At 45.1% G+C, this 20705-nt stretch overlaps 1 protein-coding gene across 1 annotated transcript in view; it reads right to left on the bottom strand.

The window, feature by feature from the left end:
• Positions 1–20224, bottom strand: part of SLC6A5 (solute carrier family 6 member 5) — a 55009-nt gene extending 34785 nt beyond the window's left edge. Inside the window, exons 1-8 of the mRNA XM_039911315.1 lie at positions 19696–20224; positions 18273–18416; positions 15728–15859; positions 14256–14429; positions 7736–7877; positions 5411–5543; positions 1956–2090; positions 400–503 (exon numbers count right to left, since the gene is read on the bottom strand). Of these exons, the coding sequence (XP_039767249.1) occupies positions 400–503; positions 1956–2090; positions 5411–5543; positions 7736–7877; positions 14256–14429; positions 15728–15859; positions 18273–18416; positions 19696–20224 (1493 nt within the window). The remainder of the gene's footprint in view (positions 1–399; positions 504–1955; positions 2091–5410; positions 5544–7735; positions 7878–14255; positions 14430–15727; positions 15860–18272; positions 18417–19695) is intronic.
• Between the last annotated feature and the right edge of the window lie 481 nt (positions 20225–20705).

Raw genomic sequence — 20705 nt, 5'->3', positions numbered from 1 at the left:
GAGAGGAAATGGGCAGGAGGGGGCAAGGCTGACAGCACATAACACCAAGCATTTCCTGGTAGTCTTGCAGTTGCCACAGTCATGGTTTTTCTGTGAAATTTTCAAATCCATGAAGAAAAGATGTGCCATCATGAAATCCCCTGGCTCTGGGAAAATGATTCTTTGCTCCCTGAGCATAAACCTGGTTCAAGAGGGAAAGCCAGGTCAGGCGCATATGGAAGATCTCATCCCTTGCAATCTACCCTGCGTAGAGGGGGGAATCAGGCAGTTTGTCTCCAACTTCACAAATGGAGGAACTGAGTCAGACCCCAAGCAAAGCAGTTTACACAGCCATCCAAAGAGAGAAAAGAAGTCAGGCTTCTAATTCCCAGTCCACAAAGCCTCATTGTCCCAGCTTACCTGTAGCAGTTATTGTGGAATTTGTTATAAGATGAGAGAGTTATCAGGCCTCCCCAGGCGGCAGATAAAGAGAAGAAAATCTGAGTGGCAGCATCTTTCCATACCTATGGATCAGAAGAAAGGAAACTTAGCATTATCATAAATGGAAGCTTGAGTGAAGCTAATAATGTCAACTTTGCTACTGAGATCAAATCTCCCAATTACTCATCTCTTGGTGATCCCAGTGGGAGAATGCAGTTTGAATAGACTTATACATGTTTTCCATCAGCATAACTGGCTCAGATACACTTGTAAGCAATTGAGGTAGATCATTCAGTAATGCACACTATGATAATCAAATTCAGTGCAAAGCAAAATGGGCCATATAGACATAAATAGTTCTAATTGATGGCAATGGGAGTTTTGTCCAAGAACTATAGAGTGAAACAACTTCACATGTGAATTTACAAATGACCAGAAGAAAATGTATCCAGTATGAACCACAAGATTTATAAATACACTGATGGATGTGCAAAGAAAACTTATTTGCTTGTACATAAAGCTGCTATATACGGAAGTATTCACTCTAACGTGAAAGCCAGCTCAATCATTTCTTGGGAATGAACTTCATCAAATTCAAATCCAGGTCATTTATCCCTTCAATTTTCACCTCATATTACCTGGAGTGGAATACTCTATTTGGCCAATTTGTTAGAGTAGAATTCAACATGGATAATACCCACTTGCTTTTCTAGTAGAATTCACTTTCTTTCTAGTAGAATCCCTAGAGGGTCCATTACTTCAAAAGTCTCTGATGAATTTCAATCCTCACTGCTGATAGTGAAAATTGGAATTCCTCTGGTTCTGTTCAACAATGTTATTGAGAAATTTTCCCCCTTCGAAAGAATCGTCCTTTTCCTTTCTCTCCTCAATAGCTCTCATTTCATTTCTCTCTGTTTCTAATCTATGCTGACTTTACCAACTCTCACCTCCTTCATCTACCTGTCTTGATTACCTTCTTATAGCAGGGCGAGGATAGTAAATCAGGAGTGAGATATCCAAGTAGAAGAAAAGTTAAGATAAAATTGCAGTGGGTATTGTGTCTGCTTTAGAGAGTTGTATAATTAGTCTGTCTTGTCACCTTTAAATACAATTACTTTATGTTTTGCCAAGTACCATTATTTTCCTGTTTGCATCACTTTCCCTCATGCATACTATAATTAGGAGCAGATTTATTTCATGAAATAATCTAAAAGCTAATCAGGGGATTTCATTTTTCATTTTAAGATCCCAACTTCTTATCAGCCATAAACAATTATTCAAAGGCAATCTAAGAATCCCTAATTATACACTAAACTTCAGCAATTTCCTACTTAATACACATCAAACACCAATTCCAAAGGCTTTACAAAAGCTCAATACTTAGCTCAGTCACACAGACTTAGAGGGTGGGTAGGACTCAATGGAATTTACAGATGGTATGATAACTTGACAGAGGTACATAATAAACAGCAAAAAATAAATCCCTTTGAGTTATTCACCCTATCAGAGTGCTATAACTGGAATAATAAGCCCACCGTAGCATCAGTAAGTTTCTCCCATTTAGGCGTGATGAAGTACCAGATTCCCGCTCCAGCTCCTGGTAAGGTGACTCCTCGGATAAGCAGGATGACTAGCACCACATAAGGAAATGTAGCAGTAAAATACACCACCTAGAGAGACCAAAACAAGCAGCTCTGATGGGAATGGTTGGAAGCTCAGCAATCTGGTTCACGAGACCACATGTACACGACTACTGACCCGCCGGACTACTATTAGACACAAGACCTGAAGATTAGACTAAGTAACAATGATAATAATAGTATTTGTTAAGAGCTTACTATGTGCCAAACACTGTACTAAGCACCAGGGTAGATACAAGATAATCAGGTGCCACAGTCTAAGTAGGAAGGAGAATGGATATTGAATTGAAATTCCCAATTTGCAAATGAGGGAACTGCAGCACAGAGGAAATGAAGTGATTTTCCCAAGGTCATGCAGGAGACAAGTGGCAGAGCCAGGATTAGAATCCAGGTCCTCTAACTCTCAGGCCTAGGTCTTTCCACCAGACTATGTTGATTCCCAAGAAAGATGGGATGCTAGAAGCCTTAGGAGAATCCTCTGGGTGGAGTAACCCCAGAGCTTCAAGTAAGCATTAGAGCAAAAATGGGTTTGTATTATATCGTTCAAGAATTGACTACGACAAATTCCATGCTACTGGTACTAAAAGTGTGTGTCTGCATGCAACAGAACGCTACAGCTAACAGAAATTTACATGGTAGAAAAGGTATCCATTCCCACAGTGCCTTCGAAATTCAGGAAGGAATCCTATCTTCCGGTAGGTTCTCTCTGCTCTCATTGACACTAAAATCACTCTTCCCTAACATTGCCTCTAAACATCAGGACAGTTTTTCATAGAGGACTACATTTACCAAAAAGTGAGAACAAGGGATGAACTGGCTGCCATATTTACTCTTATCCTCTACTGGAAAAAAGAACATTTCATTCATTCATTATATTGTGCTTATTAGGCGCTTGGGAAAGTAGAATACAACAATAAACAGTGACTTTCCTGCCCACAACAAGCTCACAGTTTCTAGATGCGGGGGAGACAGACAACAACACAAGTAGCTCTCCGCTTTTCCAGTGTCTGTACTAATCTTTCAAGGTATGGGACTTTAGAGAACGTAGCAGAACATTTGGATAGATATGGTGGCTGCTGCTGCTGGACCATGAGGAGCCCAAAACATGGCTCCTCTAGCTACAGTGGCATTTCCCTCTTGCATTTATCATCACATATAACAAATAAACACACTTTTATATTGTTTATTTTTTATATATTTTAAAATATTTTTTTTTTATATTGTTTTGTCCTTCTATGTGTGTCTCCCAAATCCTTCCCACTCCCTCCTTGGAAAGTGAGACACTTGAGGGTCAGGAACCATGCTAGATTTTCACTTGCAAATTTTGTTTTCCCCAGTCCTTAGCACAGTGTGCTGTATAAAGTAAGCACTTATTAAATGCCATTTCTATTACTATTAATATTTCTACAACTACTACACTATTACTTCTGCTGCTACTGCTGCTGTTACTGCTGCTATTTCTACTACTCCCACTCCTCAGGGCTTTCCTTGTTGGACTAGAACTTCATAGTTCTGACAGAAATTAATGAAATTGAGTCAGTCAGTCATTTTACCTTACCCCACTAACTGAAAAAGTACAAGTTGGGAGAAGTATTGACTATGAGCAGACACGGCATAAAGAGAGTATAACAAGTCTGACTTTGAGTTCACAGTTTAGTTCATTAGTTTCAAAGCAGCTCACAGGAAGGAGAGAGCAAAAGGAAACCAACTAATCTCTGCAGCACTACGCAGATGTAGACTACTAAAGGCAGGTCAGGGTTTCACAACTAAAAGGGAATATGGAGAAACATGATTAAGAGGTGAGCCACAAAGTTAGTTCAAGGAATAGAAAGTAAAATCCAAGAAGTTCAGAGAGTGAGGTAGGATTATTTGTCCACAGGTAAGAGAAGGTTGAGGGTGACTGAATGCAGACTTCAATAAGTGAGGTGCTTTTACAAACTGAATTGCAAATCACTATCCTACTCTCTTCTGAGGACAAGAAAGAAGGGATTGAGTTTATTCTGAAGCCTGAGGAAATCTGGAAATCTCTATTGCTAGTAATGACATTTATTCATGAAGTTTCAATCACAAAGCACTCAGCAATAATGAGCACAAGTAAACAGGGCATTCACCTTGCCATCCAATTAATCTGTCATGATTAATGCCATCACAGGCTAATAAATGGTGATTCATTTCTTTTTAAAACTACTTTCAGTTAAAGAATGCTGACTGTTGCACCTGTTTGGGAATCTCTCTGCATTAACCAAGTGGGCAGAGCTCTAGCTTGATTTGTCCCTCAGATGAGAAACATGTTTGCTCAGGTCCACCAGATTGCCTTTAACAAAACCAGAAACTCTTAATCTGACAAAATTGGGATACCCAAAACCAAAAATTATATCTAGTCGGGACAATTTTCCATTTAACACCAATTTCAAGGCTCTTCTCCTCTAATGCAGATAAAATTTGCAGATTAGCTGAACTGAAGAGCTAATTTCATGTTTATCTGTTTTCCTTTTCATACCGGTCACAATTTCATCAATGAAATCGATACAACTTCATCAGGAAAATTACCCTGCCCTAATCAGCTAGAAGAGAAAGTGTTTGCTTGGAATGATATTGGAACATCATTTTAAAATTTTCCCAATATCCTATGTCAGTGATTGTTGGGATTCTGGGCCAGCATAAATTCTGTGGACTGCTCTCCAAATTAACAGAGGTGAAAATGGGTGGTGCTTTCTATGGAAATGTATTAGGGACTTACCCAAACCCCCACCTCCCAGAGCAGAAACATTAGGATCAAATAAGTCACTGAGATTCTATTGATATTGAAGTATATGAAGGCTTTGGTGCAAAGCACCCACAGAGAGCTGATAGAGTAAATCCTGGTTATTCATCCTACCCTTTGGGACTTCCGGTTTGAAAGGCTCAACAGACTTCCCTACTTTCTAACCACTCGCTCTAGGCTTGGGAGTCAGGGAAAACCAAGAAACTCAATGAATGCAAAGGTTTGGGAGAAAGTCAATAAATACCAATTGAGAGGGTTCACCCCATGCTGATACCTGTGCATACACATGCATGCATACACACACACATACGTGTTATATTATACTGTACTCTTCCAACTGCTTAGTACAGTGCTATGTACATAAAAAAATGCTCAGTAAGCACCATTTTATTGATTGATTCTTGACAATTCACATTTGATTTCATAGTTTCCCACTTGACCTACCTTATACCCCAAAGCAAGGTTCTGTTTTATTCCACTTGTCATAACAAATGTCTAGGATTCTTCTCAGAAGACAAGTGTCATGCATTTAAAACCTATCCATGGGCTGCTGGTAACTTTGTCTTACGGAAAAAGAAATTCTTACTTTTCCTGATGTTTTGATTCCTTTAGCAAGGGATGCATACACAATCACCCAAGCCAGAAAGAGACACACGACTAATGGCCACCTGATCTCACCAGGATATTCAATCCCTGCAGAAATCTTCAACACAAAGTACCTGAGAGTTAAAAGAAAAAAAAAATTGTAGTGACAAGAACTGGGCTGCAATCTCCAGGCTCCGCAACCTTATAACACCATATTTCTCACTCTCCAAGCCACAGAGTCCATCAGTCAATTTTGGCTGATTGTACTGGGGAAAAAACCCACTATTCCTCCTTAACCCCAGCTAGATATGCACATATCTGTTATAGTATGGGATTCCCAAATAAACTAGTTCTCTTCCAGCACTAGGGATCTGAAATCTTGCTAGGGTTTAGATTTTTAGTGATCAGAAGCCTACGGCTAATCCTAGCCCAGAGGCAGTCATTTGCCTAAACTAATATCACAGGTCTGAATCAATGCTGGGCTAGTGTTATTTGGAACTGCCACGACTGAAGTGTTGCAAGATCAGACCAAGGGTACAATATCAAATTGCACCAGGCAGGTTACGCCATACCCATACAAAATCTTATGACTTGGCTGCCTGCTGGTCAGATGGATTCAGTTAGTGAAAAGAATGATGTCAAATTTTCCAAATGCACCAGGCTGCCGGTTATTTGCAAGGTTATTTTATGCAATGTGGCACTAAGCTCTCAGTCCAGTGCCTGAAGCAAAGCTTTAGGCCATTTCTCAATTTGGAGTCCCTTAGAAGTGAATTTCCACCCTTGAGTAACAAGATCCAGCCCCCAAGGGTCACCTATTCCTGTTATTCATTCATTCATTCATTCAATCGTATTTATTGAGCACTGACTATGTGAAGAGCACTGTGTACTAAACGCTTGGAATGTACAATTTGGCAACAGATAGAGACAATCCCTGCCCAACAATGGGCTCACAGTCTAAACAGGGGAGACAGACCACAAAACAAAACAAAACAAGTAGTCTGGCATCAATATCATCAAGATAAATAGAATCATACACATCATTTACAAAATAAATAGAGTAATAAATAATACATACAAATATACACAAGTGCTGTGGGGAGGGGAAGAGGGAAGAGTAGAAGGAGGGGGAATGGGGAAAGGGAAGGCTCACTCTGGGGAGAAGAGAGTTTGTTTGATGGAAGTGAGGAAGCATTCCAGGTCAGTGGTAGGACAAGGGCCAGGGAACGATGGAGGGACAGGTGCGAACAAGGAACCGTGAGGAGGTTAGCGGCAGAGGAGCGGAGTGTACCGGGTGGGCTGCAGAAGGAGACAAGGAAGGTGAGGTAGGAGAGGGCTAGGTGATGAAGAGCTTTGAAGTCAAGAGTGAGGAGTTTTTGTTTCATGCAAAGGTTGATAGGCAACCACTGGAGGTCTTTGAGGAAGGGAGTGACATGCCCAGAGTGTCTCTGTAGAAAGTCGATCCAGGCAGTGGAATGAAGAATAGACTGGAGCAGGGAGAAACAGGAGCATGGTAGATCAGAGAAGAGGCTAACTCAATAATCCAGGCAGGATATTATGAAAGCTTGTACCAGTAAGGTAGCAGTTTGGATGGAGAAGAAAGGGTGGATCTTGGTGATATTGGGGTTGAATTCTTGAGAGAAATCACAAGCCATCAGGTTATGGACCATAGGTGAGATATCTCACTTTTCTGAAACATTCAAATAGACTTGCCTCCTTCCGGTACCTCACTGCCTGACCATTTGCTTCCCAACTCCCTAAAAGCAAAACTCCAAAATAAATCACAAGACTAGATCTTGCTAGTGTCTATCAACTCTGTTGTATTTTCTCTCCCAAGGACTGAGTACAGTGCTCTGCACACAGTAAGCACTCATAATACACTGACTGATTGATTTGCAACTACTGTAAACTGAGCAGTGAGTAGCCTTAAACACTTACTGCCAAAAGGTACTAAAGCATTCCAACAAACTTTGCAGACTTGCAAATGGTTTTACAATATACACCAGCCTTGCTCTTGTATGATATTGTTTTTGTAAGCTGCTTGAGAGCAAGGATCATTTCCTGTATAACTACAGTACTTTCCCAAGCATAGTCATTCAATAAATACCACTGACATATTGTTTGGTTTAGACTCCCAGATCCTTGACCTAGTCCACATATTTTTTAATCACAGGACAACCCTATTATGAACAATATGCTAGTTTCTTTCCAAGTGTTAGAACTATTTTTGTCATTGCTCTCATTAATTGCCATTTTATCTATTTGGTCATTTTCTTCTAATTTTTAGTAAATAAGACAATTGCCATTTTTTGGGAAATGTCTATCTTACTTGAAATATTCTTCACTCCCACTGACGAATGTCTTGTTGGCCTGGTTGGTGAAATTCACCAGAGTCAAGTTTGGATAGGCAGTCATGCAGAAAGTTGAGTTCTTGATTTGTATTTTGGGGTGATCACCAATGAAACAAGAATCTGTTAGGAGAAAGGAAATAGAAAGGAGGATGATGCAGTAGAGATTATCTTCCTTTTGGTGCTTCCGAAAAGAACAAAAAGAGGACTTTCCAAATAGAATACAACCAAGAGGAAAATGTGCAGTGAGCTAACTTGATCATCTAGAACAGCATAGCTGAGGAGAATAGAGTCAATCCTTCTTGGACATAATTATGCAAATAATTCATCACCTAAATAGTTTATCACCTAAGCACCACCATAATAAATTCAACTGCCAATGGATAGTTTAGTGAGGAATGCTTCTCTTAAATACAGTGAGTTTTGAGGTGAGCTATATTTCACTTTACAAACTTTAAAATAATAAAAATAGCTATTTTCTGGACCCTATGGGTGCCCTTAATCCCTATTCATACACAGATCTTTTCATCATCTTCATATTTCCACTTTGTTACTCGGGAACCAAGGCTACCACATAGTAACTTAATCAATACCTTTAGAGGACTGCCTTCCAGGTTCAGACTAAAATTCCATTTAACAGAACAGCACAAGGACGCAAGGGAGTAAGGCATTTCAATTATTAGAACAATCAAATATTTACCAAGAAAATTTCTGTTCCATGACACCAAACTCTGAATGTAAATAACACCATCCAATCAATATCACATTCGGCAGCCAGTACTGGAGTAATTTAGCATACTGGTATTAAAGAAAATCCTAATCTCATGAGAATCTTGCCCAACTGCTAAAGCTTCACAATATTTTGTGTAAATGGTGAATGATCTTTAATCTGACGCTATGGCAGAGGATAGCATAGTCAGATCACGTGACTACAGATTACTCTTGGAAACCACATGGCTGGTGTAGCACAAGGTCACCGTTAGTGCTGCACTGCAGCAGATTTCTTACTAGTTCTGGGGATTTCTTTCCTCTCCGGTTCCTGGCAGGATTGACTTTCTCCCGCCAGAGGGCATAAATATCCTTTCCAGCTGCAAATCCTCCAAACCCCACGCACCCTCTTCGGAGAAAGTCCGTAAAATACTACACTGTTCATCAAGCCCGAACAAAGAATAAAAGATAACGATCAGCCTAAATGGGAAGTTGTTAAGGTGGAATTATATTTACTCGGGAAATTATTGATCAATTCCAATGCAAGCTTTAGGATTAGGGACTAATGAAAATCAAACTTTTTTTTTTATTTTAATGATTATTTTCACCGTCCCTAATAAGTGAGCACTTGGAATCTCTGAATTTCAAAAACTCGGCGAAATTAATTTGATAACAGGGAGGGAGCTTTAAATGGCCATTGTTGAGCTAGTTGAACTAATAACGTGGCCATGTGGGAAAAAAAACCCACAGGACTGTGAGGAGAATCCCCCACTTTTCTGCTATTTAACCTTAGGCAAGTCACTTGACTTCTCTGTACCTTAGTTTCTTCATGTGTAAAATGGAGATTAAATACCCTAGTCTCCCTCCCCTTTATAGTGTGAGCTGTATGTGGGACAGGGACTGTGTTTGATCTGATTGGACTGTAACTATCCTGGTGTAGGCTCATAAGTCCTTAACAAATATATTATTAGTATCATCATAACATTTATCAGAGAAATTCTCAAAAGTTTCAAGACAACCTGGAAGCCAAAAACAAAATCTGTGGTCTTTCCATCATGCATTTTTAACTGCTAGAAATTAAGATTGAAAAGCGTGTGGCCTAGTGGAGAGACATACATCTGGGACTCAAAAGGACTTGGATTCTAATAGCTGTTCTGCCAACTGCTTGCTGTGTGACACTGGGAAAGTCACTTACCTTCTCTATGCCTCAGTTTCCTCAACTGTAAAATGGGTATTAAATATTGCTTGCTATGTGACCTTGGGCGAATCATTTAACTTCTCTATGCCTCAGTTTCCTCAACTGTAAAATAGGGATTAAATACTGTTTTCTCTCCTTAGATTGTGAGTCTCATGAGAGACAGGGACTGTGTCCAACATAATAATAATGTTGCTATTTGTTAAGCGCTTACTTTGTGCAGAGCACTGTTCTAAGCACTGGGGTAATCAGTTTGTCCCACGTGAGGCTCACAGTCTTAATCCCCATTTTATAGATGATGTAACTGAGGCACAGAGAAGTTAAGTGACTTGCCCACAGTCACACAGCTGACAAGTGGCAGATCCGGGAATCGAACCCATGACCTATGACTCCCAAGCCAGGGCTCTTTCCACTGAGCCACACTGCTTCTCTTTGCAAAGTACCCACCGCAAGCTGATAGAGTAAATCCTGGTTATTCATCCTACTCTTTGGGACTTCTGGTTTGAAAAGCTCAACAGACTTCCCTGCTTTCTAACCACTTGCTCTAGGCCTGGAAGTCAGGGAAAGCCAAGAAACTAAATGAATGCAAAGGTTTGGGAGAAAGTCAATAAATACCAATTGAGAGGGTTCACCCCATGCTGATACCTGTGCATACACATGCATGCACACACAATACCCACCCACACACATGTCTTCTAGTATACTGTACTCTTCCAGCTGCTTAGTACGGTGTTATATACACAAAAAACACTCAGTAAACACCATTTTATTGATTGATTGATTGATTGATTGATTCTTGACAATTCACATTTCATTTTGTAGTTTCCCACTTGACCTACCTTATACCCCAAAGCAAGGTTCTGTTTTGTTCCACCTGTCATAACAAATGTCTAGGATTCTCCTCAGAAGACGTGTCATGCATTTAAAACCTATCTGTGGGCTGCTGGTAACTTTGTCTTAATTTGTATCTACCCCAGTGCTTAGAACAGTGCTTGATACATAGTAAGAGCTGAACAAATACCAAAAGAAAGAAAGAAAAGATTTGCAGCATCTCAGCCTTCCCCAACAAGATTTGGTCAATAATCCAAGTAAATCTTCTAATTCTCACAACAATTTTAGCATTCTTATCATCATAAATGGGACTGTCTTTTTGCAAAATCTCTCCCATCAGTGTGTCCACCTAAGATCTTCAAGACCTGATGAGAAAAGATATGAACTGTCAAAGGAGAAATTTACGCCTTACAGAGAAGTCTCCTGAAAATAACTGCACCTGCAGCCTTCAAGGCCTTTTAATTGAGAATGAATGAATAAGGAATATATTTATATTGATGCTATTGATTCCTGTCTACTTGTTTTGTTTTGTTGTCTATTTCCCCCTTTCTAGACTGCAAGCCCATTGTTGGGTAGGGATTGTATTTGTTGCCGAATTATACTTCCCAAGTGCTTAGTACAGTGTTCTGCACCTAGTAAGCACTCAATAAATACAATTGAGTGAATGGTCTCTATTGCTGTACTGTATTTTCCAAGAGCTTAGTGCAGTGCTCTGCATATAGTAAGCGCTCAACAAATATGAGTGAGTGAATGAATGAATGAATGAATGAAATGATTTTCAGTGCTTCACAAAAGTTTAATGAGACCCAATTCACACTAAGTTTACTGCAGGCTAGTTTACTGGAGGCTGGAGCCAAATTCTATGCTACAACTACTCAACCTTGTAGGGAAAGGTGGAATGGAAAATCAGGCTCGATGAAGAGAAATGGAAGGAGAAGGATACCTATATCCACATCTGACAGAAACTGCAGAATCAATTAATTAAACATTAATCATATTTATTGAGTCTTTACTGTGTGCAGAGCACTGTACTAAGCATTCAGGAGAGTACAAGACGATAGAATCAACTTCGCCTACAGCTGCTCTGGGGTCCTAGAGGTCACAAGCAGTAAGATCATCTTGAATTTATATAGTACTTTGGAATTTTCCATAGTACTTTCATATCCATTATCTTATTATAACCACCTAAATCTCTATGATAAAAAGAGAGGCAAGAGCTAGCATCCCTCTTTTTCAGTGAAGAAACTGAGGAACACAGCTCACCCAAAGTCTCACAGCAGACGAAGGACAGAGCTCGTTTTAAGATCCCAGTGTCCTGACTCACAGACCTATGCTCATTCCTCTAGATCACTCTGGTGAGTGATAAGGATCAACCAATCAAACAATGGTATTTCTTGAGTGTTTACTCTATGCAGAGCGCAGTACAAAGTGCTTGGGAGCTACGGTCCCTGTCCACGGGGAGCTTAAAGCCTAGAGGTGGAGACAAACATTGAAATATATGCAGATAAGGGAAATGGCAGAGTAAAACCTAAAAAGAACTCACACCAGCTTCCTGCTAGGATTTTGGTTGGGTCTACAGGATCTAGAATGCTTCGGTGCTCCATCAATGTCTGGATTCAGAACCAGCCTGAGATAGAAGAACATTTCTCTCCATATTCCGCCCCCCCTCTTTAAATTAAGGGTACCACTCTCTTCTCCCAAAAGGTTCTGAGGAATTTCTCCCTCCTCTAAGTCACAATCTTTCCTGGAATGACAGCTCCAAAATCCAACGCAGCACAAGGGGGAGCAGGGCTCCAGGCCAACTGATATATCAATTAAATCTTAAGTAGTTCTTATATCAACTGTTATATCAATTAAATCTTAAGTAACCAGAAAATAACTTGTGTTTGCCAACAGACATCTGCCTCATGTGTGCCCATGTGCACTGGCTTCAGCAGCACCTATTTTAACAAAGCCTGATGTTAGAAAGGAATCAGGGAACAGGTACAGAGCAAGGTTCCCAGACAGCAGCTCCAGGCACCAGATTTCCAATCTCTAAACCATTTGAGCACACCCTATAGCCATCACTATGAGACTCCAAGAAAGATCTTAAAAGCAAAGAAGCAGGTAATGTCAAAATCTATTGACTGAATTACACCTGTCATTCAACCAGAACTCTGGAGAGGAGACACCCTGCCCCACTCGATTTTCATTCGGTAGTATTTATTGAGTGCCCCTGACTGCAAACAATTGTAATATCTAAATTTTATATAACTCTTTAATTTCCAAAGGGGTATCGCAACACTTAGGTCATTTTTGTTCTCACAGCATCACTAAGAAGTTGGGAATGGAGAGTGTTATTATCCCCATTTTGTAGCTGAGAAAACTGAGGCATGTAGAGGTTAAGCGATTTGATCAAAGTCACCCAGTTGGAAAGTGGAAGGGTTGGGATTCTGACTTACAGATGAGTGTTCTCTTTCTTTTATTTTTTTTCATGGTATTTAAGTGATTTCTATGTGCCAGGTACTGTACTAAGCTCACCAGCTCACAGCCTTAATCCCCATTTTACAGATGAGGTAACTGAGGCACAGAGACATTAAGTGACTTGTCCAAGGTCACACAGCAGACCAGTGGCAGAAATAGAATTAGAACCCATATCCTTCTGCCTCCCAAGCCCAGTTTCTATCCACCAGGCTACGCTGCTTCTCTTTGCTCCACTCCACTCAGTTTGCTAAGCACAGGAAAGAATACGGAGATGAGCACTTAGACACAGCCACCAGGCCCCAAGTTGCAACAATCCAAGAAAAATGGAGAAGAGGGAAGAGTCAGTACAGACATATAAGGACATATTCAAGTCTTCCTACTTCAAGGATCACTACCTACACTTTGTTCAGTTTCCTGTGATTCTTCTGTTGGAGAAACGCTCTGTGTCTGCAAACTCACCCACCCCTTAATTCCAGATCCCTCAATAAAGTCAGCTCCAAAGGCAAAAACAAGGATGGACATAACCGTTGTTAATTAGGAGATACCATGCAGAATAATCAGCCTCAGCGTGAGATTGACATTGAGTTCTGGCAAGAAATAACCCAATTAGCTATGTGTTGTGGGCAAAGAACTTATCTAACTCTGTTTTATTGTACAATTCAAACATTTCATATAGTGCTCTATACACAGTAAGTGCTCAATAAATCCTTTGATGCAGATAAGAATCAGTGCTGGAAGAAAGCCAGAATCAGCGGGAACTCTGCTCCATTATAAGAAAAGATCCTGAATAGGTATTCTAAGGTGGTAGGGATGGCAGAAGTGGTTGGCAGTGCAACTGCCAGATGAGGCTGGGCCAGGCCCCACCCCAGCCTCACCACCAGGGCTCACCCCTAGCCTCAGCTGTCTCTTGGGTCATAAGCAACATAGCTCATCTCCTCCACTTTGCCTCAACCTGCCGCTCTGGGCTGTGGGCCCTAGGGTTGTCTTCTTCAGTATCTGCCCAGTCTGTCCTCTCAACTCCCCATAAATACCTGCTTGTAGTCATCACCACCCCCAGTCTCTTCCCTCAAAATCTACTCACCTCTGCCTTGGTACACTTTTAGCCCTTGGATGATAATCCAATTTGACAAGTGACCATGACACTTAGTTCACTTTCAGACCAAATTAGAAAATATCGCCCATACACCCTCTCTCTCCCCCGACACCTTCCAGTAACCCTCAGTCCTTAAACAGAAGAAGGGAGGGTTCTGTCCAAAAGTGCAGTCAGGGGGTACAAAATCTCAAGTGTGGGCCCCAAAACTTACCTAATAAAAGTTTGGTTTTATCTTTGCAATCTGGCGTGTTCCAGGGGTTGTTGCAAGACGCCCAGGGCAGCACAGACACAAAGGAGGCAAACAGGTAGAAAAGTGTGTAGCATATAATAACATTATAGTATATGGCTATTAGGACTGAAATGATCAGCATAGCGATGCCGCAGCCTGGAAAAGGAAAAAGAGAGCAGAAAGACAAATTCAATCACATATACTGACAAATTTCTAACTGGCGGAGGGAGCAGGAGAGATCTTTTTCTCTAGGCTCTACAGAAGATCTGGAGAGAAGAAATCTTGCATGGGATATAAAATACCTCCATATCATTTGGTCTACTTAAATAGGAACTGCTCCAGATTGGTTCATCTCCTTGTGTAGTGAACCAAATGACACCAGGGAAGATAAGCCAGACAGAGAGTTCAACATACAATCACTCTCCCCACCTTCAAAGCCTTATTTTGAAGGCACATCTCCAAGAGGCCTTCCCTGATTGGGCCTGCATTTGCTCTTCTCCCACTCCCTCCTTCATCACCCTTGCACTTGGACTTATTCACCCGTCTTCAGCCCCATGACACTTAGGTACATATCCATAATTTATTTATTCATATTAATGTCTACCTATCCATAATTTATTTATTCATATTAATGTCTACCTCCCTGCCTAGACTGTAAATTGTCAACTCACTGTGGACAGGGAATGTGCCTGTTATATTGCTGTGTTGTACTCTCCCAAGCCCTTAGTACAGTGTTCTGCACACAGTTAAGAGATCAGTGACTGCTAATGATTGATTAATTGATTGGAAGAGAGGTTGGGGATATTATGGTTTGATCTATACTAGAACCAAATTCAGAAGCCCTTCAGGGTTTTTAACTGGGCAAACTGGGCACAAAAGCTTTAGTGTCGGCGGGGAGCCCAAGATAGAGAAAGAGGAAGAAGGACCCCCTTGAGTTTGAAGATGCAGTTCTAGGTCTCCAGTTCCCCAAGTGACAGAGACTAAGGGGTCTTTGGTGGCTCTGACCTTGGCTCCCTCCCTTATTCCATCCATTCATTCTGTCATTCATTCATTCATTATTGAGTGCTTAGTGTGTGCAGACCACTTGGGAGAGTACAATATAAAAATAAACAGACACATTCCATGCCCACAATCAGCTTACAATCTAGAGGGGGAGACAGACATTAGGATAAATAAATTGCAGATATGTACATAAGTGCTGTGGAGTTGGGAAGGGGACGATGAATAAAGGGGGAGCAAGTCAGGACAATGCAGAAGGGAATGGGAGAAGAGGAAAGAAGGGCATAGTCAGTGAAAGCCTCTTGGTGGAAATGAGTTCCAGTGCTCAGACTCTTAGACCTGGGGGTCCAGACCTGCAGCCTTCTCATTCAGGAAGGGCTCAGCAGGCCAGGAGCCAGGCTGAGAGAGGAGTGAGAATTCAGAGCAGGTGCAAGGGGGCAGCAGAAGTGACTGACCTTGCAAGGCGGGGATGGCTTTCCAGACGGACACGGGGCCCTGGCTAGCAAACTGCCCCAGCGACACCTCAAGGAAGAAAATGGGCAGCCCGGCCAGAGCCAGCATCATCAAGTAGGGGATGAGAAAGGCGCCTTGTTGGAGGGGAAGCAGAGATGGGAGAGAAAGCAGAGAGTTAGATGAAATCCACAGGAAGGTCACCAGCCTCACTTTAATCCCCGCATCCTAACCCTTAATGCAGCTCCTAAGGGACTGGGATTCAATGGGCCCGAGGACCAGGCCTCTATTAACCGATAGTCCAGGAGTTTGGGGAAATAAGGAGGGCCTGATGACTCCAGTTTTCCAGTCAGAAAGTCAAGGGTCAATGTCATCGGTCACTGTGGCTGCAAGAACGCTACTCGAAAGGCCAGGCCCCCACTGGTCTTTGGGCAGATTTGGATGTGAGAGTCTGGTTTGGGATTTTCTCTCTTTCTCTGCTTCCCTGGTGGCAGGGGAGAACTCCTGCTACCCTAGTGATGTATCTGGGGTCGGATGAGACAGAGCCCATCTCTCTCAGCCGGTCAGTACAGAACTTGGAGGCGTCCTTGAGTAAGGAAAACCATCAGCCGACCCGGTCCCAATGTCAGAATAGTCCCTCCTCAATGGGGCTGTACAGGCCCAACTTCCTACCCCGCACTGGAGGAGAGGCCAGAAGAATGGGGGTGGAAGAGGAGGAGGAAGACAGGGAGGAGCAGAGGGGAATCCCTTCCTTGTCCTTTTCTCGTCAGATTTCGAGGAAGCCCCCCCAGGGCGGTGTTTCCACAGAGGCAGCCCCGGCCTGGCTCCGGGGTCTGGAGGAGCGGAGCTCCTGTTACTCATTCGCTTCCTCTGCATCCCCTCTCTCCCCCGCCCTACCTGCTGCCCATGTCGCAGTGCAGAGAGGAGCTGGAAAAGTCCTCTCCCCCCCACTCTCCGACCCTGGGCTAGGCGTCAGGCCTGACTCCGCCCAATGGCTCGGGGAGGTCAGTCTGGCCCGTGGCTGTAGGGCCACCGGATTCCCTTCCCCCACGTTAGAATAGGGCTATTGTAAACTGGGACAACCCTCCCCCTGGAAGTGGCATATAAATAAATGGCATAGGAAAAAAAGACGCAACTACATGGAGCTCATAAATGCAGCAGCGACGAGGACACTGTATACAACAGGTAAATAAAATACTTTGAGAAGTCCCTGTGTTAGTGGCACCTTCACCATGTCATAATGGCACCAAATACAAACGCTCACCCTCACACACACGCACTCCGAATTAGCATTCCTAATTAATCAAATGTGATCATCCCTGCCGGGACGGGGGGGCAAACCGTCCTAACGTCCGGCTTCTGCTGCCATCCCCGATCTGCCATCAGCCCGTCCACGGCTGCCGGTGTCCGGCCCCATCCAGGACCCCAAGGAATCGGGCCCATTGTCAGGCCCAGAGCGCTCGACAGAGATGCTCCCGGGGGCAGATTGGTCTGACTCTTGCTTCACCTCCTCCGAACCCCTGTCCAGCCTAGGCCAAAGAACACAGGCCTTCCCCCCTGCCTTTCCCCCGGACTCGGGAGAAAACTGAGGCCTTCCCACACAGTCACATACACACTTCCAGAGTTGGTTAGTGAGAGGCCAGGCAGAGGACTCTTGGTAGCTGGGTAAGAATTAATAATAATAATAAATTGTGGTATTTGTTAAGCTTCCTATGTGTCAGGTACTGTACTAAGCGCTGGTGGTGGATACAGGCTAATCGGGTTGGACTCAGTCTCAGTCCCATGTGGGGCTCACAGTCTCAATCCCCATTTTAGAGATGAGGTATCTGAGGCACAGAGAAGTTAAATGACTTGCCCAAGGTCACACAGCAGACCAGTGGCAGAGCCACGTTTAGAATTGACATGCTCGGTCAATTTACAGACTCTGTGTGTGTGTGTGTGTGTGTGTGTATTTCATTCAATAGTATTTAGTGAGCGCTTACTATGTGCAGAGCACTGTACAAAGCGCTTGGAATGTACAATTCGGCAACAGATAGAGACAATCCATGCCCAATGACGGGCTCACATTTAACGTGTGTTGAGTTGTCCCCTGGGTAAAAACAGTTGATTCGGGAAAATTAAAGCTCTACTGTGGTCCCTTATCCTTAATCCTAAATCCACGAGGAGGAGGAGGTGGAGGAGGTGGAGGAGAAAGAGGAGGTGCAGGGGACAAAAAGAAGACGACGATGAAGAAGAAGTGATTACGAACGTTCGGTGCAAAATGATCAGATCTAATGATTTCGGGTAGGGTATTCCGTGGCCCAGGGTGAGGGGGTGAGGAGGGCGAGTGGGCAGGGAGTGCCCTGCGGCCCCGGCCGGGAGGTCTGTCCCTGCGAGGAGCAGGGAAGGGAAAGGGGGCTGAGGGAGCGGTCCGGATCCGCCCGTGCCAGGCGCGCCCTGGATTTCCCGGGGATCAACTCCCCACGGGAAGGGGTGCAGGAAAGGAGATGGGGAATGGACTCAGGAGTCCCGGAGACCCCGCCCCCTCCCCCCGGGTCGTCGTACCCTTACCTCCTCCGTTCTGAAAGGCCAGGTACGGGAACCGCCACACGTTGCCCAGCCCCACCGCGTAGCCCACCATGGACAGGATGAAGTCCAGTTTGCTGGACCAGTTCCCGCGGGCCTTATTCTCGTCCCCTTCATCTTCCTCCTGGGGCGAAAGTCCAGGGGTGGGAAAAGGCCGGAGAGCGCCACCCGCCGCGCCTCTCTTCCCCTGCCCCCTGCCGCCCCCATCGCCCCGGACCCAAAGCTAGGACCACGCGGCTTGCAGGGGCCCGGGCCCATCGATTACTGGAGAGCGGCAGTAAGCCCCGGGGCTCAGAGCTGTCCGGCAGCGGTTTCGGTGGGACTCGAGTCCGGGCCGATGGGGAGAGGAGAATGGAGTAAGAGGTGGTGGGTCAAGGAGGCGGCGGCTGACCCCAGGGAGGTCCCGCAGAATGGGCCCGGGTCACCGGCTCGGACCCCCGGGGTGGGACGGTGGACCGGGGAAAGGGATCCGGAATCGGGAGCCGCATTGCCTCGGGTTCCTAACGTGTTACCTGGGCACACGGGACTGGTTTCCCCGCCCTCTCCACTCCATGCAAAGCACTCTGTGCGGGAGCCCTTAGACCATCCTCCCAGGGGCAGGGGTCCAGAAGGTCTCTTCTTTTGCCCCTTCGGGGTGTTTCTTAAGGGATGGTTGGGGGGGCGAAAGGGGGTGGAGATTGTTTTCCTTTGCTTCTTGGAGAGCTGGGGGAGGGGCATCAAAAGCCTAGCTCTTCGGAATGGGGGACCCAGGGGCGATGAGGGTTTGTGAATGGAAGGAAGGAAGGATGGGGAAGGGGGTCAGGACCAACGGGGGTGAGGGAGGAAGAGGGCTCCGGGAGAGGAGAGAGCCGGCGGAGACCCATCTCAAACCAGGCCCTCTGGAGGGACAATCTCTGCCCGAGGTGAGGAGGGGGACATGTCTGAGATTATCGGCTGCCTGGGAGGTTTGGGACCCTCATCCGTTCTCGGCCAAATTTCCATTTGCCTTCGTTTTGCCTTATCGAGCCAGCCATCCTGACGAGGCCGGGTGGGAAGCTGAGGAGAGGCGGCTGTCTCCCAAATATGGGAAAGGGCACTGACCTCAGTGGATTCCAGCTCAGCCTAGGAGGTGCTGGGAAAGCCCTCCTGATCCTGACCTGGAGGTGACCTGGATGCTCTCCTGGGAAGGCCGTTTGTCCATCTTAATAGGGCCACGGGACAGATCCCGTGCTCCCTTTTTTTCTCGGCGAGCATCCGTTAGGTCCCGAGGTCCGAATCCAGCCTCCACGGCGTGGGACCACTCTCTTCCCCTCCACCCGCCCCGTCCTTCACCCCCAACCCCTTTCCTCCTCTTCGCGCTGCGGGCAGGCCAAAAGCACGTGTCCCCCGCGGGTCCCATCGGGGTGGGAAGCTGAGAGGTGGGAGTCCCAACTTACCGCAGTGACACTGCCGGGGAGGACGGAGGTGATGCCGTCCGTACCCAGCACCACGGTGCTTTGGCTCATGTTCACCCAGGCGCCGGGCTGGGCCCGGTTGTGCTCCAAAGTGCCCTTCCCCAGGCTCACGTTGGCAGCCCCCTCTGCCCCGTGCAGGGCCGGGATTTTGCAATGGGGGGCGTTGGCCTGGCTGGGGGCGGCGGGGGCGGAGGAGGGGGCCGGGAGGCTCTGGAGGGCAAAGGTCTCGGTGGCATCCTTGCGGGTGGCGGTGGCGGGCTGCGCCAGGGCGCTGCTGAGCCTGGAGATGCCCACTCGGGTCCGCTCGGGGTCGCCGGCTCGGGCCTCCTCGGAGAGGAAAGTTTGGATGCCATTGGAAGCCGAACGGGCAAGACGGGCCGGGGGGCAGGGGGGCGAGCACGGCTCCCGCTCAGGGCTGTGCCTCGCCGCTCCGGAGCCGTCGGCCAGGTCCGGGCCGAGTCCCGGGGCCCCAGGCTCCAGGCTGGTGACGAGTTGCTTATTCATATCCTTTGGAGCGGAGAAATCCTGAAATCACAACGGGCACGTTCGGGTAAAAAAAAAAAAAGAAAGAAAGAAAGAAAGGAAATGGCAGCACCTTTGTCTACGAGATATCTGCCGATAATCATGTACCAATCTAGGCGCGCAATTCGGGCAGGGGAAATTCCTTTTCCAGCAAGGCCCGCGATCGATAGCCCTCGATTCGCCCGGCTCCTACAAAACCAGGTGACACGGATACACTACTATTTCTTCGCGGATAAAAGGTGGGCTAAAACAGAGCAGCGAAGAAAAGCAATCCGGAAAAAAAAAAAAAACCAAAACGATTTTAGGTGTGTGTGTGTCCGTGTGTCCGTGTGTGTGTGTTTTGGAGAGGAGGGCGGTGAGTTGGGAGGAGGTAAATATTTCTATAGCTGTGAACTCCCGGTCTTTTTGGATTTCACATCACGACTGGAGGGTGCTTATTTCCCCATCACCATTGTGGAAAGAT

This window comes from Ornithorhynchus anatinus, chromosome 3, assembly GCF_004115215.2.
Source record: "Ornithorhynchus anatinus isolate Pmale09 chromosome 3, mOrnAna1.pri.v4, whole genome shotgun sequence".
Taxonomy (NCBI): domain Eukaryota; kingdom Metazoa; phylum Chordata; class Mammalia; order Monotremata; family Ornithorhynchidae; genus Ornithorhynchus; species Ornithorhynchus anatinus.
Note: the sequence above shows the minus strand (reverse complement) of the source record. Positions and strands in the feature narration are given on the sequence as shown.